The sequence below is a fragment of the Podarcis filfolensis genome, assembly GCF_964270895.1.
Source record: "Podarcis filfolensis genome assembly, chromosome: 11".
NCBI lineage: Eukaryota > Metazoa > Chordata > Lepidosauria > Squamata > Lacertidae > Podarcis > Podarcis filfolensis.
In genome coordinates this window covers 30,163,752-30,186,759 of record NC_139613.1, presented here as the reverse complement: position 1 = coordinate 30,186,759, position 23,008 = coordinate 30,163,752, and the positions used below count along the sequence as shown (strand labels likewise).

At 41.7% G+C, this 23,008-nt stretch overlaps 2 protein-coding genes across 6 annotated transcripts in view; both read left to right on the top strand.

Annotated features, from left to right (window-relative positions):
• Positions 1-15,744, top strand: part of BDP1 (BDP1 general transcription factor IIIB subunit) — a 51,897-nt gene extending 36,153 nt beyond the window's left edge. For 2 of the 3 annotated variants that reach the window (XM_083577309.1, XM_083577307.1), the window contains exons 35-42: positions 480-645; positions 1,921-1,972; positions 3,515-3,713; positions 4,655-4,880; positions 7,698-7,740; positions 9,141-9,435; positions 10,423-10,654; positions 13,492-15,744. In XM_083577309.1, coding sequence (XP_083433435.1) covers positions 480-645; positions 1,921-1,972; positions 3,515-3,713; positions 4,655-4,880; positions 7,698-7,740; positions 9,141-9,435; positions 10,423-10,654; positions 13,492-13,614 — 1,336 coding nt within the window. In that variant the 3' untranslated portion in view covers positions 13,615-15,744. The remainder of the gene's footprint in view (positions 1-479; positions 646-1,920; positions 1,973-3,514; positions 3,714-4,654; positions 4,881-7,697; positions 7,741-9,140; positions 9,436-10,422; positions 10,655-13,491) is intronic. The other variant, XM_083577308.1, reaches the window with a different exon arrangement.
• Positions 15,745-18,295: 2,551 nt separating this feature from the next.
• The window catches only part of MCCC2 (methylcrotonyl-CoA carboxylase subunit 2), a 42,013-nt gene continuing 37,300 nt past the window's right edge, over positions 18,296-23,008 (top strand). For all 3 annotated transcript variants that reach the window (XR_014540030.1, XR_014540031.1, XM_083577396.1), the window contains exon 1: positions 18,296-18,606. Coding sequence is in view for 1 of the 3 variants with exons in the window: in XM_083577396.1 (XP_083433522.1) it covers positions 18,466-18,606 (141 nt within the window). In the remaining 2 variants the exon portion in view is untranslated. The remainder of the gene's footprint in view (positions 18,607-23,008) is intronic.

The following is a 23,008-nucleotide window of genomic DNA, read 5'->3' as shown; positions in this document are numbered from 1 at the left end:
CACTAAAAATTTTCACATGCTAGTACTTTTGGCTTCTCTCTTAGATATCTTGAGCTGCTGTATGTGAGATATGTAGTAAATTGTGTTTTATAGAATAGGAGCATATCCAGTATATAGTTGACTAGAATTATGGGGAAATATGCAACTGCACATTTACTGGTTCTATATTTAAAGAGGGTGTCATTTTTTAGAGAAAAGAAAGGGAAATAGCATCTTTAATTGTTAAGCCACATCATCTCACCCAAGTAACTTTTGAGATGTGAGAATAATAAAACATCTTTAAGATACTTGAGGAAGACACTTTAAGACATTGTATTTTTTATTAGCAGAACTTATATATGGAACGGTTAATAGTACTTTTAATCACTTTGACAAACAGTGACTGTAAACCTGGCACCATTTGTTTCAAAGCTATGCAGCATGAAAACATTTAACTGATAAACATTTTATGAAGTGAAACTGGCTTAATTTTTCCAAAGAGACAACACGGCGAGAGAGACTTGGGAAGTTGCATCACTGTTAACTGCTCCAGAAGTTTCTCCAGAAGCAGACCCTCCTGAACCACCCGGTGGCTGCAGCACAAACATCAGTGGCCAAGTTTCTGCTCCTGCTGAGCACCAGTTGTTGGCAATTGAACCTGCACAGGTATTTATTTTATATAACTAAAACTGCTACCTTAAGGGAGAGAATAAAAGGAGGAAGCTGCTTCAAGCGCGCGCACACACACACACACACACACACACAGAGAGAGAGAGAGAGAGAAAGAAAGAATGAAAGAAAGAAAGAAAGAAAGAAAGAGAACCATTATAGATAGAAGCCACTCTGAATACAGTAGTACATTCTGAGTGTTCCTGATAGTTATTGCACAAACGACACCCCTGCTTATATGTATATTGTCTGTCTATGTCTCATTCATGGCCCTGGCCCTCATTCTCAGGAGGAGCTGGCCAATCCAAAGACCGCTACTGGCTGAGGAACTGGACTGGACTGACCCTTCAAGAGAGACTGTTTTTTGAACAAGCGGAGGTCGGGCTTGAGGGGGTGGACTGTGTGTCATAAGGCCTCAGGTCACCTCTCAGCCTTTATTAGAGCACGTTAGTCACTTAGGACTATCTGTGACACTGCAGTCGTATTGCTGCCTTGTGGGTTCCTTATTGGAATGAGGACAGGATATTCTTTCCTCCTACTAGATCTGTTTTTCCACAAATGGTTTCCGTATCCCTGCTTGTTTGTTGCTAAACTGTGTTTTCTTTTTTCTTTTTTTAAATGTTGCTTTGAATTTGGGGTTTGATCAATCTTTTCTTTTTTGATTTGTCTTTAATGGTCTTAACACAAAAGGCATGTCAGACTGTTCTTCTGACAAGCATTTAAACTAACTTTTGTTGTAAATGTGCAAAAATACTGTAGGAAAATGTCATCAGTGAAGCAGCCTCAAGCTCTGTGGGTTTGGATGAACACTTCAGTAATTAGAATAATTGAAGGAATTTCTTTGAGTTACTGAGCAATCTTTTCTGTGAGTCACTTCAGGCAAAGATTGTGCTATAGGCCAAAGTTGTTCGTTTCCATGTAGTTATAAGGTAAATTTATAAGCAAGATTTTATTTCCTAATAGTACATGTTTCCAGTCAAATATTCTTTCTTTTGGGTTACAACTTTTGCCAAGTCTCTTTCCTTTATTTCTTAGTGATGTTCTTTCAAAGGAGGAGATCGTGTTTATTTATTTTAAAAGGGATTTTTACTCCACTCTTCTAAAACATTCTTGCCAGGTGGCTTGGCAGAGGGGAACAACATGGATAAAAATATGTCTTCCTTTTAAAGCAATTATCAATAATTTTTCATTGCTTTATTTTTCCCTTTATCTTCTGAGCATTAGTGTTATTTGGCAAGCTTGTGATTTTTATTGTGATTTTTTAATTGCCAGACTGAAGCAGCCAAGTGTTCCAGTATTTCATCCACCACAGAGATGACTGCAGGTACATTTTACACTGTTTTATGATCACATATTTGCTGCTTTAGGGAACTAGCTTCACGTAAACATTTGTTATGCACTTGTCATTTACAAGTTAGATTAAAAAGAAGAAGAGACAAATGCAAATGTGGATCATCATAACCTCCCCTCCCCCGGAACTAGGTATCATTAAGATGTCTCAGACTGAAGCATGTAATGGGCTTATACATCAATGCTTTGGTGAAGATTGAAGAGTTCTCCCTTTGAAACACTGTTACGACCAGTTCTGATTAATTTTATTGCCCATGCGGGTGGCGCTGTGGGTTAAACCACTGAGCCTAGGGCTTGCCGATCAGAAGGTTGGCGGTTCGAATCCCTGCGACGGGGTGAGCTCCCATTGCTCGGTTCCTGCTCCTGCCAACCTAGCAGTTTGAAAGCACGTCAAAGTGCAAGTAGATAAATAGGTACTGCTCCGGTGGGAAGGTAAACGGCATTTCCGTGCGCTGCTCTGGTTCACTAGAAGTGGCTTAGTCATGCTGGCCACATGACCCGGAAGCTGTACGCCGGCTCCCTCGGCCAAGTAAAGTGAGATGAGTGCCGCAACCCCAGAGTCGGTCACAACTGGACCTAATGGTCAGGGGCCCCTTTACCTTTACGGCTGGGACATGGGACCGCAGCTTGCTGACTCTGCCTTTAGGCCTGCTTGATGGCCACACTTGGCATCTCCCTTATGTACCGTGCATTCTTGAAAAATCCAGTTTGTAGAATTCAAGTTGTGCTGTCAAATTCCTAGTTTTATGTGGGATGTTGATCACTCAGTTTGAGTCTATGTGCATGGAATGTGTTGCTACGAGACGCTATGCAAACAAGATTTCCACATGTGGAGATTCAGTGGGATAGGCACTTGGAATGGCCTGTAGCAATCCTTCTTTCCCTACTACATGTAGCGATAAAATTAATTATAACTAGTTCTTCAACATTGTATATGAGGCTTCTTTGCGTTTGCTTCTGTGGACACAAAAGATACTAAGAAAAGGGCAATTTTGATAATAGCTAATGTTTATACTAATAAGCTGTCAGGAATGTTTTTATAAATGTAAGGTGAGGCATAAATACTTAAGGAATAAAAATTGGAGTTGGCACATTATAAAATGTATAATGTAGTCTAATTTTAAAAGATATATGGATTCCATTTGTTTGGCTATATCTCTAATATGTGTTACAGTTGCCACTGCTTACATACAAGAAGGGAATTTGTACATGGCATTATTATCATGTACAAATTATCAATCGTATATCAAGGCTGGCTGCAGGGGGCAGAGAAAGGGACGATCTGCTGTGGAAGTTTGCTATCTGTTTGAACACCATTGGATACAGCCCAGGGTTGTATTCATTATGTAGCTGAGCATGGAGCAACCTTAATCTCTTCTTACAGCACTTGCATATCACTTTACTTGTGAAAATAAATAAAAAATACTGCAAGGGTTTTTGAAGAGAGCTACAGCATGCAGAACAATGTTATTTTATATATTATTAATCTTATATTTCCCCCACATGTGTATCTTAGTAGTTAGTGCTGGAGTTGAAGATTATCCGAAGGGAGAGGAGCCAACCTTCATTTTAACATTGGTGGAAATCTCCGTTGGTTCAGAGAATTGCAGTGACGGATCCGGTTTGCTACAACAAACGTCTGAACAGCTGCTTCCAGCACCAGTTTTTTTTACCCCAGACAATCTGAACTCCACAGAAGTGGCAAGAGAAGATGAGTAAGTAACATTATATTTTAATATGAACTGATGTTCTTTTGTTGGGTGTACTTAAGACTGGAGATGGTAGTGCCCTAATATGAGTGTGCAGCTCCCATAGAATTGGCCAAGATGGGAATAAAACCCTCTGGCTGAAATAAAATTAGTTATGCCTGATTTAAAGGGATATTATGGAAGAGAATTTACCCTTTTAACAAATGAAAGTTTTGAGGGGATTCTCCTTGTGGGAACATGAAGTAGGCTCTATGTTTCCCCTCTTCTTGTGGTCAGCCAAGTTATTCATGATAAAACTATTAGAACTGCCAGCTGATTAGAACTGTACCTTGTCAAAGGACAGAATGTCTCCTTGTGAGCTCAAGGCAAGGAAAAGAGTAGTTTTTACTGCTCTGTCCTAAGCATACAGTAGTTACTTGGACTAAGTGAAACCTCTGCCAAGTATAGGAGACAAGCATTGCAGCTTTCAAAGGGCATTAAATTATTACTATTAATGAGAGCTTTAAAAGAATAATAATAATAATAATAATAATAATAATAATAATAATAATAATAATAAAAATTTATTATTTATAACCCGCCCATCTGGCTGAGTCTCCCCAGCCACTCTGGGCGGCTCCCAATCAAATGTTAAAAACAATACAGAATTAGATATTAAAAACTTCCCTAAACAGGGCTGCCTTCAGATGTCTTTTAAAGATAGGATAACTGCTTATTTCACATCTGAAGGGAGGGTGTTCCACAGGGTGGGCGCCACTACCGAGAAGGCCCTCCGTTTGGTTCCCTGTAACCTCACTTCTCGCAATGAGGGAACTGCCAGAAGGCCCTCGGGGCTGGATCTCAGTGTCTGGGCTGAATGATGGGGATGGAGACGCTCCTTCAGGTATACATTTACGTTGAATTAAATAACACTAATTTCACAACTTTTGCATGGCAACTTTGTACAGCTTTGGATCTGTAACAGCTGCTGTTGAAGAAAATGCTGTCTCTTTGGACAACACTGCGGGGGGAGAAGGATTGCTGGAAGCCTCGTTGGAACAATTGGCAGAGCTTGGTTCAACCTCTTGGCAGAATCTGAAAAGGCATGCTGAAGCCCTTGAAGAAAGCGGGAATGCCCCTGAGAGGAAAAAACTGTCTTCTCATGTAGGGGGAAGCCTGGAAAACACCAATAAGGTCAGAGATTAATTCAGAGAATCACAAAAGTTAGAATCTTTTGGGTTCGGTATCTGTTGCCTGAGTGAAGAAAACTTGGGAGGCTGCATGAAAAAAGGATGGAGAAAGCACTTCTGATCTGTCTCAGTGCTGTTTTTTGATGGCAGCAATAGAAAAGAGTCCATTTTTAAGAACCCTGCGCTATGGTGAAGTGCTGCAATTGAAAACAACATGCTTATTTTTTTAGGGTGTTCTGATTTTTGACTGCTTTCTTATGCACAGTAGTCCATTCCATTTTGAGAAATGTATTTAGGGTATTTATTACAAAGAAGAAATCTAAAATTAACAAATGTTTTAAACCACTCATTTGTGAACTTTGAGAACAGGTGTTAAAGAATTTGGCTACTGAGTTGAGAATTAGTTTCCACTGTATTTATATTTTGTGGTTGTTTAATTTGGAGAATTGTTAGGTACGGGCACATAGGAAAGCCAGTACAAAAGTTAAATGCCACTATCTGTTTAAACAAACAGGCATAGTGGGCACCTTATAAATCTTTGCAGAAGCCTATGACCAGCCCAGGGACCTAAATATAAGGAATCTAACCAGAAAGAATCAGCAAAATAAAATCAAAATGGAAAAAACCTGAAAGTTTCAAAAGAAAAACCAGCAACATTTGTTTAGCTTGTGCTAAAGCCAGTGTAAATTTCACCTATTTCCATCACCATTTGTGAGCAGCAAGACAGTTTCTGTGAAATTTGACTAGGATTCTTGACTTTCCTAACAATTCTGAAAGAAATCTTTTCATCACAGAGTGGATTATAGGACTGTGCCTCTTCATTCAACCCCATCACTGGATTGTATACTGCAGGGGTTTCCAACTCGTGGCCCAAGGGCTGTTTCTGCTCCTGCCACCCATGCCTCTGAAAACAAGTCTCTTTAAAAAAAATATTGGGGGGGGGGTCCTGACTTCCCCATGCTCTGATGCCAAAAAGGTTCTTGTGATCCAATCCAGACCGTATCAAAATGGTTCCTCTTTAAAAAAAAAAAAGTTTTAAACTGATTTTGTAATGAAATATTTTAAAAATGAATTAAAACAGAGGGAAATGGCTAATGAGAAAGGCTTTTTGAAGGCAGCCATGATAATTTGGTTTTTAACAAAGCTCACATCTACATTTTGGTCCCCAGAGACATGACTTGAAATTTCATCCTGAAAAGGTTAGGTACGGCTATTATATTGAGTTGTGGGATCTGCCATCCAAATTAATAATGCATAGCTGCTATTGCTGTAGTCACATTAAAGATCTTAGTGGCATTTGTTATCTTTCTACTGTATTTTGTAGAGTAATTCTTGTGTGTTTTTTTGCTGTGTATTTGTATGTGGAACTGAGCTTTATTCGTGTTTTAAGTTATGTTCTTTGTATGTTTCTGTGGGTAAAATAAATAAAATTTTTATCATAAACACATGCTGCAGATTAATGAAATAAACTATGATAATTTCTCTCAGGAAATGTAGTTTTGGAAATTAGGGGTCCTACCCAATGCTGCAGCTTTACTGGCTCAGGGGGCTTAAATGTGTGCAATGGATTTTCCTTTTTCCCTCCCTGAGCACCATCAAAATCAGCTCTGAAGATTTGGGAGATCTTCCTGAGCAGATTTGAGGAGATGTGGGAGGAGGAGAGTAAAAGTCCTGTTGAGCCATTGGAACCCCGCTGGTGCAACATTAGATAAAACCTTAGTTTTCCACTTTATGGGTTGCATCCAGTGCTGTGTGTGCCGAGTTCTAGGTGCACAGTGGAACTTCCCCTTCCTTTCATCTCCCTGTGCAACCTCAAAATCTGCTCCAGGAGGTCCTCCAACTCTCAGGGGCAGATTTTGAGGGTGCACAGGAAAGGAAGGGAAAGTTCTGTTGCATGTGGAAGTCTGTTGTGCTAACAGAACAGCAGTGTTGGACATGACCCCCTGTTTAATCATTTGAGAACCAGGGAACAAACATGGGGTCGTGTCCAACACTGATGATCTGCTAGCACAGCAGACTTCCACTAATACAATAGAACTTTTGCAAGACAAATTTTGTTGGGTGTATATATATCTATATATCTATCTATCTATCTATATATATATATATAGATATAGATATATAGATATATAGATATATAGATATATATAGATATAGTCTCCTCTCAACTTCTGCTTTAGGTACCTTAGAGTAAACACTAGAAAAACAATTAACTGAAAACCCAAATCTAAATGGTTTTCTGGAAGCAGTGTTCAGGTTAGGAAGTACATAAATGAATTAGTTCATCATGCAAATTTTTGGAAGTCCACCACTGGCATAGATGTTATCTTGAATCCCCAAATAGATGTACAGTGGTACCTTGGGTTACATACGCTTCAGGTTACAGACTCCACTAACCCAGAAATAGTACCTCAGGTTAAGAACTTTGCTTCCGGATGAGAACAGAAATCGTGCTCCGGCAGCATGGCAGCAGCAGGAGGCCCCATTAGCGAAAGTGGTGCTTCAGGTTAAGAACAGTTTCAGGTCAAGAACGTACCTCCGGAACGAATTAAGTACTTAACCCAAGGTACCACTGTAGGATTTTGTAAACTGTTTCAACACATTTACCCTTAGCCAAATATCTTAACTCACTTGTGCTGAAATATATTGGGGGACAAATAATACTAATTCAGCCTTACTTCAGGAAATGAAGTTGATGTATCATTAAAAATTTTAATCCCTGTTCTTTCACAGTCTAAATAATAGAAGCAATTGTACTGTCCTTTTGAATCATATTTCTGAAAATGAACTTATACTGATGTTCATATTTCCTTTCATGCAGGGCGCCTCTATGAAATCAAGTTGTATACCAAGGAAAGCTGCTGGTAGGTGAAATTTATATTGTTTTCACATAAAAAGGCACAGTACATGTGATTTTCTATAGTTAGCTATTGATGTACATCAGCATCCCAAATGCATTATTGAATTTTTATTTTAACAGCAGACATTATTAATCAATTAATTAATTAAATTTCTATACCGAATTAATTAATTAAATTGCATCCGAATACCACAGGGCAGTTTATAATATACATAACATAATAACAAACAAAAACAATACCTCACACAGTTTAAAAGGCCTTAAAGGTAAAGGGACCCCTGACCATTAGGTCCAGTCGTGGCCAACTCTGGGGTTGCGGCGCTCATCTCGCTTTACTGGCCGAAGTAGCTGGCGTACAGCTTCCGGGTCATGTGGCCAGCATGACTAAGCCGCTTCTGGCAAACCAGAGCAGCGCACGGAAACACCGTTTACCTTTCCGCCGGAGTGGTACCTATTTATCTACTTGCACTATGACGTGCTTTTGACCTGCTGGGTTGGCAGGAGCAGGGACTGAGCAACGGGAGCTCACCCCGTCGAGGGGGTTGGAACCACTGACCTTCTGATTGGCAAGTCCTAGGCTCTGTGGTTTAACCCACAGCGCCACCCACGTCCCTTTAAAAGGCCTTAGATAAGTTTAATTAGCCAAAGGCTTAGGAGAAGAGGAATGTTTTTGCCTGGAGCATAAAAAGGCACCAGACGAGCCTCCCTGGGGAGAGCATTCTACAAATGGGGAGCCACCACAGAATAGGCCTCCCAGATCTCTCATGGAAGAGGCACTCAAAGAAGGACTTCAGGTGCTTGCTGGGTCTGACTTGGTTCATATTGGGAGAGGCAGGCCTTGAGGTATTCCTCCATCCAGATCAGAAATATCTTTCTTTAAATTACTTACATATCATCTTTCATTTCAAAGAAATACCGTGGTGGTTTACATGGCAATAAGTAAAATAAAAATATACCATATAACAACAAAAGATCCACATCAGTAAAACAACAATAAAACATTTATTACAATTGCAATAGCCAGAGATGCTAGCAGCTGGTGAGCTTGGATGAAGATGTAGGTCTTCAGTGGCAGAAGCACTCAACTGTCAGTACCCACCTGATTCTTGATTTTGAAACTCACCCTCTAGTTTCAAAAGTAGTTCCTCGTGTGCTGTGTGGTTGGGCAGATGCTATTTGAGAAATGCATCTATAGCCACTTTCGGATTCACAGAACTTGTTGTCTCTTGGTGTTGATGCTACTGAATGTCTATTTCTGTGGGAATATCTTATTTGTGGGGAATTGAGACAAATTTGTTGCTTTGTATAGAGTAAAATGGAATTTCCCTGTAGCAGATACAAGTAGCAGATTCTATATTTTTTTGCTTATTTATTTGTATTTGCTGTCTTCTTTTTCAAAAAAAGGGAAAAAGTCAGGAAAATCGAACATTTCAAAGAAGAAAACGACCTCCACCTCTAGACCAGTACCTAAATCTACGGAGGTAAAAGTAATGGAAAGAGAGCACCCTCAATCTTCTCTGAATTTAGGGGCTGGGCTCCTTGATGAAGCAGCTGCTACTGGAGACCAAGTGTCAAGGACACTCCATGCAAGAAAATCAGAAACAAGTGAAAAACAGAAAAACTCAGTTGAAACCTGTAAATCTATACAATCAGAGCAAGCTGGAGGCACAGCAGTCATTCCAAAAACACAATTATCCAGGTACTTATTTAGTAGCTGTTTTTAGTATGCTATGCTGCTCCCCCACTTTGTAGTAGTGTTGAAACAGCCACATGTGCTCATCACTAAACGGCGTTTCCGTGCGCTCTGGCTTCTGTCACGGTGTCCCATTGCACCAGATGCAGTTTAGGCATGCTGGCCACATGACCCGGAAAAGCTGTGTGCAGATCAACGTCAGCTCCTTTGGCCTGAAAGCAGAGACACCATAGTTGAATTTGACTGGACTAAACCATCCAGGGGTCCTTTACCAATGCACTATGGTCAACCTGCTTTACTGCTAACAAGCTGCAGATGAGACTAAAGTACTATGTAAACTCAACGCAAGCGGTAGAATAACCTCACATGAACACAATATCAAGTAGCAATACCACCAAAGGAGTTGACTAGCTCCCGATTCTGTACCTTATACAGTGGTACCTCGGGTTACATATGCTTCAGGTTACAGACTCCGCAAACCCAGAAATAGTACCTCGGGTTAAGAACTTTGCTTCGGGATGAGAACAGAAATCGTGCTACGGTGGCACGGCGGCAGCGAGAGGCCCCATTAGCTAAAGTGGTGTTTCAGGTTAAGAACAGTTTCAGGTTAAGAACGGACCTCCAGAATGAATTAAGTACTTAACCCGAGGTACCACTGTACAGAAGAAAAGTTAATCCAGATGAGGGGAAAGTGTTTTATTGTTTTATTTTTGAAATCAATCTTAAGAAGTCTTAGTTACCCTGTGGCACAATGGGTCAGTGCATCTGGCTGTTAACCAGAAGGTTGATGGCTCAAGCCCACCCATGGATAACTGTTAGCAGGATTCTTGCATTGCTGGGCTTTGAGCTAGAATAACCCATGGGGTCCCTTCCAACTCTACAATTCCGTGATTCCCATGAGAGGGTTGTGGGGTTTTTTTAAAAAACTTTCATTATTATCACAATATGTCGGACAATTTATCTTGACATTTGTATTATTTTTGTATTGAACAGGTCATATAAAAGATCTCTGGGATTTTTACCTTTAATTTGCAAAAATAATAATAGTGATGATGAAGTAACTAGTAAAGGGAGTAAACAGCCTCTCCAGGAACCTCATATATTGGTCTCTGAAAGCACTGTTGAATTTCCAAAGTTGTCCTCAAACAACAAGGAAGATACTCAAGAAAATAGTTCGTTTCCATCAACCTCCAACTGTGAGAATGGAAGCTCCTCTACTGTTCAGGTATGCATGATTTTATTACACATCATCTATTAAAGTGTGTTGAACTCCGCAGCTCGTAAGATAATGTCCCATTCTTCATTTATTAGTGCATTCCTCATTGTGCTGCACACAGAAAAGTGCTTTAGTGGTTAGGCCATATTTTGTATGAATTGTTTCACTTTGTGACTCATGGAATGTAGAACTGCATGGCCTTTTAAGGACAGACACTGCCTGTCTTTAAATCTCTAGCAAATTTTTGTTTAACTTAATTATAAAAATTTAACAGTAATTAGTTCTCCACAACCTCCTTGGTCTTTTAGTTACTTAGTTCTCCCAGAAACATATATGGTAGGCTCCAAACCGCTTTAAAGTTTTTTTTTTTTTTTACAATCAAGCAGTGTATAAATTTTATAAAACAAACAAACATGGAAAAGTAAACAATTAAGCCAGAAACAAAACTTCATTGCCCTGTAGCTGTGTCAAAAACCTATGCAGAGAGTGAAAGATATGTTTTTCTCCAGAAGGTATTTTTTAAAGGCCATGTCACCGTGTGCAGTCTGGTGTATGCTTTGTGGCTCTACATCGTGATAAAGCAAAGTTTGAATTACTTCAAATTAATGAAGAGCAGAGACAGGGAACCTGTGGCCCATGTTGGACTCCCAACTCCCATCAGCCCTAGCCAGCATAGCCAATTGTTATGAATGATGGGAGTTGTAGTTGAGCAACATTTCTCTACCCCTGCTGTAAAGACTACTGGCTATACCTCTTTATAATAATAATAATAATAAATTTTATTTATATCCCGCCCTCCCCAGCCGAAGCCGGGCTCAGGGCGGCTAACAACAATCAAATAATCAAACAATCAAATAAACCAACATTCTAAAAATATTTCATTATAAAAATTAATTAAAATCAAGTTGATGGCAACCATTAAGCAAAACTCTGTGCAGGTTGCCAGAGGAGGGAGTCAGGCTGCGCCCTGACCAAAGGCCTGGTGGAACAACTCTGTCTTGCAGGCCCTGCGGAAAGATGTCAGGTCCCGCAGGGCCCTAGTCTCTTGTGACAGAGCGTTCCACCAGATTGGAGCCGCAGCCGAGAAGGCCCTGGCTCTAGTTGAGGCCAGCCTAACCTCTCTGAGGCCTGGGACCTTCAGGGTGTTTTTATTTGCAGACCGTAGGTTTCTTTGTGGGGCATACCAGGAGAGGCGGTCCCGTAGGTACGAGGGTCCTAGGCCGTATAGGGCTTTAAAGGTTAAAACCAGCACCTTAAACCTGATCCTGTACTCCACCGGGAGCCAGTGCAGCTGATATAGCACCGGATGAATGTGGTCTCGCAGCGAAGACCCCATAAGGAGTCTCGCCGCGGCATTCTGCACCCACTGGAGTTTCTGGGTCAGTCTCAAGGGCAGCCCCACGTAGAGCGAGTTACAATAATCCAGTCTGGAGGTGACCGTCGCATGGATCACAGTGGCTAGGTCAGGGCGAGAGAGATAAGGGGCCAACTGCTTAGCTTGGCGGAGATGAAAAAATGCCGCCTTTGTTATAGCTGTAATCTGCGCCTCCATAGAGAGGGAGGTATCGAAGATTACACCCAAACTCTTAATGGACGGTGCTGGCACTAACTGCACCCCCGCAAGAGATGGGAGTTGCCCCCTCAATCCCATATCGTCCCGTCCCAGCCAGAGGACCTCTGTCTTCGAAGGATTTAACTTCAACCGGCTCCCACGTAACCATCCAGCCACAGCCTCCAGGCATCTGGTCAGTGTGTCTGGGGCCGAGTCAGGATGGCCATCCATCAACAGATAGAGTTGGGTGTCATCGGCATACTGATGGCAACCCAGCCCAAAACTCCGAACAAGCTGGGCGAGGGGGCGCATAAAGATGTTAAAAAGCATCGGGGAGAGAATCGCACCCTGAGGCACTCCACACACCAAGGAGTGGCGCGATGACAATTCCCCCCCAAGCGCCACCCTCTGTCCCCGACCAGAGAGAAACGAGCGCAGCCATTGGAGGACTGTGCCCTGGATCCCCACGTCGGCAAGGCGGTGGTCTAGGAGTTCGTGATTGACCATGTCGAAGGCTGCTGACAGGTCTAGAAGAATCAGCAGCCCCGACCCGCCTCGATCCAGCTGCCTGCGGAGATCATCTGTTAGGGCGACCAGAGCCGTCTCGGTCCCATGACCAGCGCGGAAGCCGGACTGGAATGGATCGAGAGCCGATGTTTCATCCAGAAACCTACCAAGCTGTTCAGCAACCGCTCTCTCAATCACCTTACCCAGGAATGGAAGATTCGAGACCGGGCGGTAATTGGACAGATCTAAGGGATCTAATGATGTTTTCTTTAAGAGCGGACGCACCACTGCCTCCTTCAGTTCCCCTGGGAATATCCCGGTGCCAAGGGACAAATTGATGATATTCCCCAGGGGTTGAATCTAAAGCTTCCCTGAACAGAGCTCCTGTCACGGAAAGAGTGTTCCAAGAGACTACTAATGGGAGCCAACAATTTTTGTTGGTTGACCCCCCCCCACAACAGTGAGAGGTGTTGCATGGTGCTGCAGAGGACATGTGAAATTGGAAAAAAACAACCCACCTCTTCTCTGCCTCCTCTCCAAGTAGAATTCTCCATTGGATCAAAAGCACTTCTGTTCATGAACAGACTCTCAAGCAAGAGCCACTTTTGGATTCAATCCATTAAAAAATGTTTTAGAATAGCTATTGCAGTGTGATTTGTATAGAAAATTATATTCTGAAACAAGTGAGCAAAATCATGCACTCCTAGCAGATCTTAGTTTATTAGGCATACATTTAACATTTACATATTTCATATCTGTTGCTTTTATCTGTTTGTTTTTCTTGTAGATTTTATCTGAGATATCTGAAAAGGAAGGTATTACTAAGGAGCCGGAAAAAGAAGAAGAACCAACCAGGATCTCAGAATATTTCTTTAGTGATATTTTTATGGAGGTGGATGATTCAGAATAACTGAGGAGCTTATCAAATGCCTGGCGTCCAAGAATGCACTGTAGCAGTAATGTAATGCCTTTGACTAGTCACAAGTTTTCAGTTGGCCCTTACATTTAATGCAGAATTATTTTTCTTTTACTATGAATAATCTATCATTTGGAAACACTGAAGAAAACACAAGTCTCTTAAGTTCCAAGATACTCGCAAGAACAGCACCAGATCTGTGTTTTATTTTGGTACAAGTAGTTTCTAGATGCATGGCTACACTTGAGAAATGCCATGAAGAATGAGCAGACACCATCTAAAGATAATGCTCATGTTTGTGGGGGCTGTAAATTATCTTTACTTCTTTTTGTGAAGTAAATGTTTATGGGATGTGGATCATAAAATAAGCCAAGTTCTGATTTTAGTCATCTTATTAATATTATTATTTTATAACAAATGCCTATGTGAATTTGTTCAAAAATGTAATGTTTAATTTCTTTTCAATGTACAGAGATAAACGTGAAAAAATATTTATTTAAGTTGAATGTATAAAAATTTTAACTATGCCAAGTTAGTTCTGTCTGTCCTGGAGATAAAAGAGGAATTTAATATTACTCTACTTCTAAGCACTAAATTTTAAATGAAAAAGCTAAAAACAATGAAAAGCATAAAACGACCCATCAAACACCCACTGACAAGGAGGAATTGGATGTTCAAGAATAAGATCAGCCCCAATATATAAAAGGATAATATATCATGATTATTACTGTTTCCCTCCCCCACTTTTGTTACCTGTTTAGATTTTTGACTTTTATCCTTCCCTGTTTATAGCCTTGGTTGGCGATGATTTTGCTAAAAGGCACAACTTCCATGCGACATTTTTGGGGAAACCTGTCTAAATCAGTTGTGCTCATTCTGAGAAAGGTGTCCTATTTTCTCTGCATTTTTATTGAACCTAGTGATTTGGATACCAAATATTGCTCATCTCCTTTACTACAATTAGCAATTGAATATAACTTTATTCTATATTTCCCCATAAATATTAATATTTGCAACTACTTGGAAGTAGTTGTTCTCACTTGCAATTGTCCAACTAAGCATACAATTTTGTAGCTGTTTCTCTTTCCCAAATCATCTGGTTTGTGACATATATCATCCCAAAACAAAATTACTTATGTTATTATATTGGATAATAGAAGCATTACATACTCTTCACTTTTTCTAAAGGTGTATCATATAGTTATCAGTAGCAAATCAGTGGATGTCCACTAAGTGTGTCAGTTCTCCGCCAGAACAAACCAGAACAAACACTGTCCAAATTCTATCCAAATCTGCTCGAGTAGGTTGGACTATCCTCTGGAGCAGATTTGGGCAGGTGAAGTCGAAAAGAAAAGAAGGGAAACTCAATTGCACAAGTAAAAGTCCATTCACACGACTGCATGTTGCCCAGTATTTTAATTTTCAAACTAACAAGTCTATATTTGCCTGCTGGTTTGAGCATTTGAATTTTGTTTCAATTCTGTCATATCTGAAGCCCTAAATAGAACAAAAAAAAAAGAGCGCCAAATAAATGTGAATAATTTACCAAATATAAATTTAGATCAACAGACTCAGAGAAAGTGGAATCCGTTCCAGTATGCTGTTACTTCATGTTAATCACATGGAGGAGATATAATGTACTCTCAAATTATGTACACTCAAGAGGCTGCTGAAATAATGAAATACGTTTTTATGTAATTTGCTGGAATTGTTTTAAATTACAAAGCAAAACTAATTGTTTTTTAGAAATCACATAAAAAGCTCAGCTAGAAGGTGCCTTATCTTTCCTTGCTAAATGGAAAGAACAATCGATCCTATTAGCTTTCACTGTAAACCATGTTTTCTTGGTTATCCCTTTTAAACGTCTTTAAAACATGCATATTTCTTTCATGAGTATTGTATGTATTTAATGACAGAAGGGAACTAAATATGCTGGGTTCAGAAACAGAGCATTTCATTTGCATAAAAATATGATAAGGGGTTGCTGTCCTGGAAAGTGTGACACACTTTTTTTTCTCAACTGTGTGTAATGTTCCTGTGGAAGCTTTCTATTTCAAAGAAAGCGCTAGTAGCGCTTGTGTTATATATGTAAATTATGTGAATAAATAATTTTGTACCACTGAACTTGTTAAGTCTTTCTTTAAAGGCTGGTGATTTAGGGTAAATGGTACTGCCAACCAAGCAATTAGAAAGCACATCAAAGTGCAAGTAGATAAATAGGTACCGTCCCGGTGGGAAGGTAAACGGTGTTTCCGTGCGCTGCTCTGGTTTCGCCAGAAGCAGCTTAGTCATGCTGGCCACATGACCAGGAAAAACTGTCTGCGGACAAACATTGGCTCTCTCGGCCAGTAAAGTGAGATGAGCGTTGCAACCCGAGAGTTGTTCGCGACTGGACTTAACTGTCAGGCTTCCCTGAATATGAGCAAGTGTGGCTCAAATCAGTGCCTGTCTGCAGAGATAGTGAGATAATTAAAAGATTTGTCCTAATTGTTTTTGTTTAGAACTAGTTTGTTTTTCTGCAAAATTGCAAGTGATTTAGCTTTAACAAATTGTATGTCTAAGAGAACTAGCTGTGTCTACAGACTGTGATCCCTGTTAAGACAGTCAGTTTTTGAGACTAGTCAGAGCAGATGAAGTGTCTCTCAGCGCCACCAGCAGCAAGATATTACCAACAGCAAGTTCTGTATGCCATATGTAATAACAGTAGGCTCTGTGATTATTGTGGACAGTGTTCTGTACCTACTACTGCTCTGTTGTTGTTGTTTAGTCGTTTAGTTGTGTCCAACTCTTCATGACCCCATGGACCAGAGCACGCCAGGCACTCCTGTCTTCCACTGCCTCCCGCAGTTTGGTCAAACACATGCTGGTAGCTTCGAGAACACTGTCCAGTCATCTCATCCTCTGTCATCCCCTTCTCCTTGTGTCCCCTTCTCTTTCCCAGCATCAGGGTCTTTTCCAGGGAGTCTTCTCTTCTCATGAGGTGGCCAAAGTATTGGAGGATCTGTCCTTCCAGTGAGCACTCAGGGCTGATTTCTTTAAGAATGAATAGGTTTGATCTTCTTGTAGTCCATGGGACTCTCAAGAGTCTCCTCCAGCACCATAATTTAGAAGCATCAATTCTTTGGTGATCAGCCTTCTTTATGGTCCAGCTCTCACTTCCATACATCACTACTGGGAAAACCATAGCTTTTAACTATCCGGACCTTTGTCGGCAAGGTGATGTCTCTGCTTTTTAAGATGCTGTCTAGGTTTGTCATTGCTTTTCTCCCAAGAAGCAGGCGTCTTTTAATTTCGTGACTGCTGTCACCATCTGCAGTGATCATGGAACCCAAGAAAGTAAAATCTCTCAGTCCCTCCATTTCTTCCCCTTCTATTTGCTTCTGGTGAATATTCACAATATTCTCAATATATACATAGGTTGATAATTAATAAATTTGTGCCTAGTTTATCTACCAAATGTACCTTTTTGAATGGCCCAGCATTGTTTGGAAGGTGGAACTGGCAACCTTGTACATGCATCCAAAATGCTGTATGCTTTAGGGCTGTGCTAAGCTTCATGGACATATATTAATTTTATTTAAAAAGGAAATTTGTCAAAAATCAATTTGCCCTGCTCAAAGCAGTGTCTTGCTCACTTGGGTCAAATATATTGATCATTTCATTCATTACATTTATAGACCTGTTGTGTCTATTACATAATTGTATGCAAAACCTGTTTCTCTCGCCATGCTTAACAGAAAGCACCAATCTAGTTTCATAGGCTACTGCTGTTTGCATTTCTTCCTTTTTATTTGAAAGTCTGTATGGCTGGCCATTAATTTTCCCATAGGGTAGGATGTTTTGTTCCATAACAGAACTTTTAACAGGTCTATGATGAATAAGCATTCCAATAGGTGTAGTTTGTCCCACTACTGAATCTCTACACTAGTAATCTGTTTTGTTCACTATTTCACTGCCGCGGAATGTGGATGACAGTAATTAGCTCCAGCAGACTTTGAAACGGTACTGGTGAAATTTATGGAAGATACAGCTGCTGATGGGCTTAATTTCTTTATACAAACCTCCCCACCTCTTTCTGCTACGTTATCTCCAGCTGTTTGCAGCTGTACAAAACCTCCACAACCAGAGGTAGTCTACCTCTGAATACAACTTGCTGGAGCCACACAGCAAGGGGAAACCTTTTACCTTTACTACCCTTGCTTGTGAGCACCAGTGCAATGGAATCGGTTAAGAATGGTCCTGCAGAAGGTGTTGGACTACAACTCCCATTATCTGCGAGTGCTGGCTGGGGGTCGCCACCATCTAGACCAGGGTTTCCCAAACTCGGGTCTCTAGCTGTTTTGGGGCTACAACTCCCACCATCCCTAGTTAGCAGTGGTCAGGGATGATAGCAATTGTAGTCCAGAAACAGCTGGAGACCCAACTTTGGGAAACGCTGAAGGGGCCAAACTTCTCCACGCAGCACCACAAAGCTGGTGTGAACTTCTGCCACTCGCACACCTGCTAAAAAGTCAGAAGAACGTTGCCCCGAAAAGAAGGCAGCCTTCTTTTAAAGGGACGGGAAAAAGACACCCCTCAGGAAGACGGGAAGGGATTTGGAACGGAGGGCGAGAGAGGAGCGGCTTGTCGGTTTCCACAATCCCCTCCTGTTCCCTTCGCCTGCCTCTTCCATTGGTCTGAGGTACCAGGAAGAAGCAGGCGGCGCCTGGCGAAGGGAAGGCCTCGTGCCGCCTAGGCCTCGCTCCGTCTCTCTATTGGGCGACGCGGGGGGAGTGGCCGTGAGGTTGGTCCCAGGTCCGGGAAGTTGTTCCTCCGCCGCCCGCCCTTCCTCCCCCGGCCGCCGCGATGTTACCGGGCCTGAAATGCCGCGTCTGCACGCTCTTTCGCTGCCCGCGCGCGGCCGCGGCTGCCCTCCGCCGCGCTTACCATGGGGACAAGGTGGCCACGGTGGGCTCTCAGCCCGACGTCGCCTCCCCGGTTTATCAGGTAGGCCGAGGAGGGGAGGAGACCCGTTTCCTTTTGGTTTTTTCCTTTTATTTTAAAGGAGGTTGAGGTAGTCTACACGCGCGCGCGAAAGGGCTTTCAGGTGAGCTCGCGTGGGTTTCTTCTCTGCGCACCTTCGCTTGCTCGTACCTGACGCGGTCTTAGTTTAAAAAGGGAGGGAAAGACGGGGCTTGTGTTCCTTTCTGGTGGCTAGAAGCCTTCTTCCCAATATGGGGAACCATGCCTAGCAATTCGGAGTGTAGGTCCTAAAGGTAGTCCGAATCAGTGTAGAAGTCTCGTCCCATAGCTTCACACTTGGCATTTTCTCTCCCTGGGAGCGCAACAGCTGCCACGCCTTCTTGCCACATTAGCCTAGTTTGGCCGAGAGATAGGCAGCGGTGTAGTGGAGCAGAAGCTCATCCTTACAACTACAGTGGTACCTCGGGTTGAGTACTTAATTCGTTCCGGAGGTCCGTACTTAACCTGAAACTGTTCTTAACCTGAAGCACCACTTTAGCTAATGGGGCCTCCTGCTGCCACCGCGCCGCCGGAGCACAGTTTCTGTTCTCATCCTGAAGCAAAGTTCTTAATTTGAAGCACTATTTCTGGGTTAGCAGAGTCTGTAACCTGAAGCGTATGTAACCTGAAGCGTATGTAACCTGAGGTACCACTGTACGAGCTATCAATAAGGTGGCTGATCTATTTCTCCAAAGAGCAGCACTAAGCATCATAATCTCTCCGCCTCCCATTTTTAGAAGGAAATATGTTCTAAAGCAGTCATGTTGCGAACCCGAGAGGATGCTTCAGAGAAACTAGAATTTCATTCCTAGTACAAAATGGGTGTCACATGCTCTGATCCCCTTGACCCCACCAGCAATCAAATCAAATAGTTTGATTTAAGGGAGAAGCACTCCCTTCAGGAACTTGGGTCCCAATCTGTTACCGCTTTTTACACTAACATAAGCACCTTCCATGCTGACAGCTTTTAGGAGCCACAGGTGAGAGCTGAATGCAGGGTGGCGACCAAAGGTGGACACATTACACCAGAAGCACTACCCCTCGCCTAACACCCCATACACTCACAGCTTTGGCTGTCCGGCTAAACCAGGTGGGGGTAGCTGTTGGGTCTCAAACCTTCGGTGAGTTAGAGTTTCGCCTGCATGCGAAGACGGGCTCTGGTGGATTGAGCAGACAAGACCAATAGTGGTTCCAAGGGTTAAGAAGCCGGGTTTTGCATGTGCTGTAGAGGGAAGTCAGGGACAGGTGGGTCTTGTCAATGTGAGAGAAGAAAAACTGATTCTAAACCTCTGTTGTCGATATGTTTGGGAGAAGAAAAGGCTAAAGCCCTGCACAAATCTGGAGTACAGTCCCTATGACAGTTGGATGGTGCCTTGTGTGCTTCCTTCTGGCAACTCCTACAGCCAAGCTTGTGCCCAATATATTGCTCTACCTTCCTTTGGACCACATCAGTGAGGCGGAGAGAGCAGTCTTGTCATCTGGGCAGCCCAGGGCTTCCATACGTACTGCCCAGACTTGTGCCCCAGGGAGGTCACTTTGGTGCTGCTAATGCAGCAGTTTGACTTCACCCCCGAAGGCACACTCCATTGTCTCTCAAGACAGATGGATGCCAACAAGCACCATAGGCAGCCAATGAAAAGTCTTCCAAATTGGTATTATATGGCTTGGATGTGTTGAACCAAGTAAGAGTCTTGTGGCTACATTTTGCACTGACTGCAGCTTCTTGACTGCCTTCAAGGGTGGTAATTATTGGCCTTTTGGAGCATGTTGAAGACATTTTTCCTTCAGGAGGCCAGGTTTTTATCCCAGCTGGTATCTGTGTTGGATTTGAGTGGATTTTATATATGTGGCATTGTTGTTTTAAATTGCTATACAATTTCCCCCCAATTGCTTTTATAAATGCAAATGTTTCAACTGTTGCTCTCGCTATATTTCTATTGTATTATAAATCGCTTAGGATGCCACATGTGAAGTAATTCATAAATGAAATAAATAATAATAACTGTAGTCCAACATAGTAGGGTTTAGCAGCTTGTGGATCTGGCACCTAGTTGACAGAGAGAAGAGAGGTGCATGGAAGGTTTTGTGGCTGTGGCAGTGTGGCTTGCTGGAAGTCCATTTGGGACTTCCATTCGCTCCTTTGTAATTAGTTCCTTGTTAGTGCTCTGCAGGATCTCATTGCGATTCTTGATTAGTTTTGGATTTTCTTTTAAAATTATTTAAAAGGAAGTTTCAAGTGAATGGCCAAGGCAAGCAACATTTATCCAGTTATGCTTAATAAACAACCATTCACGCGTATATCTAGTATGAGCAAGATGGCCCATGTTGTTAGCTGTTGAACAGGTGTAGCTATTATTTATGAAGGTCATAATATGTACACTTTGTTTCACCAGCATGTGAGGTTCCTTCCATGAGGTGCTCATACTCTGAGCAAATGTAATATGGCAAGATACTGTGCAAACTCAGAAACGGTGCAGCGGCAATCATGAGTTGCCCTTCTTGATCTTTATTGTTTGTTCATTTCTGAAGATTTAACAAGGCAGGGTGGAAGATAGTTTTCAAGGCAGGATAGATGGAAAAGTAGTTTGGTAAGACAGAAAGCGTATGTGTTAGTTCAGAAATCTAAATTCATTGATGAGGTCACAGGGACAGAACTGGCAGCAGATTCCTGTAATGCACCATTTGTTTTTCCTGTGTGTTAATAATTATACATTTAGTATTCTGCTTCTTTAGTTTTCATTGTCAAACTAAAGAGAAAATAATAATGGATTCAATTACATTTTGCTGTGGCTACATGAAATTCATAGTTCTTTTCAGATCCCATTGTACATGATTCATTAAATACAAAGATCCAGTTTGTATATAATGCCAAACCATGGCTTATCCCTTGCATGAATCAAGCTTGGGCTTAGGCACCCTGACTCCTTTGCTGACTTTTGGCATTGGGCACATCATAGTTTTCTGTTACACATCAACAAACTGGTTTGCATTTGCCCTTCAGATCATGGCTTCCAGTTCTCATTTGGAGAGCAAGCATGTATATCGTTTCCTGCTTTGGTTATAACAGTATACCATGGCTTGCCAATTCAGATATAACAGTAGGGAATTGGCACATGCAAGGAGAGGAAGGAATTTGCGAGACTGAGGCTTCCTTAAGGGTGCTTTGGATTGGCAATTCTCAAATGGCAACCTTTGATTCCCTATAGCAAGCCATATTTGACTTGGGAGACTTCAAAAAACTGAGCAGAAAACTGACATTTTGTTTTACAAATGGGAGAAAGAACCAGAAATCCCTCTGGGCATGTACAAGTCCTTGACTGTGGCCAAAGTAGATCTTTGAATCCAAACTACAGTGGTACCTCGGGTTACATACGCTTCAGGTTACAGACTCTGCTAACCCAGAAATAGTACCTTGGGTTAAGAACTTTGCTTCAGGATGAGAACAGAAATCGTGCTCTGGCGGCGCAGGGGCAGCAGAAGGCCCCATTAGCTAAAGTTGTGGTTCAGGTTAAGAACAGTTTCAGGTTAAGAACGGACCTCCGGAACAAATTAAGTACTTAACCCGAGGTATCACTGTATAGTGGATAAAACTGGAAGTAACTTATGAAAAAGGAGACAGGTGCTGCTGTGTAGCTTCAGAGGAAATAAATAGTATAAAAAGTTTCTTATTCATCCCATTTTTATTTATCATTCTGTAAGAATATTCTAACATCAATAGAGTGATGGAATGTAAAATATAATTTAAGCATAAGTAGTTCCTTTTTAAGGCTTGGCAGGTATGAATAACTGAGGCAGAGACTGACCCATGGTCATTGTTCAGGATGTAGGGTTTATTTTATACACTTGAACACCCCTCCCTCCACTGCTCTTCTTGTGACTAAACTGGCATTACAAGCTTGTGTTTGTAGCCCACGAAATGCCATTATTATTACTACAAAAGGGCATGTTAACTTGAATTGGCTGCATGGAAAATGCAGAATAGTCAAAACTAAATAAAATGAAACATAATATGAACATTACAAAAAAACCCTAGTGTCAATAAGCAAGTACATAATAAAAATCAATGCAACTCTACAAATAAAATTGCCTAACTCAAGAGCATAAACCTAGTTGGGAGCGAGAATAAAGCCTAACATGGGAATAACAACAGCATATAAGGCCAACTAGATCTCAGTTCCACAAGGTAACAGGATCTTCTCCATATTTAACCTGCACACCTTTGTTGGTAGCCTCACCTCTCACTTGAAACAGTCTTTGTCCTAGCGCTCATTTGGTATGTTCTCTCACTTCCCCAGCTCTGATATGGGGAAGTAAAGATTATCTTTCCTCCTTCAAGCCCCATATATATTTTATTCAGTCTTCTCCAGGCAGCAACTCTTCCAGGCAA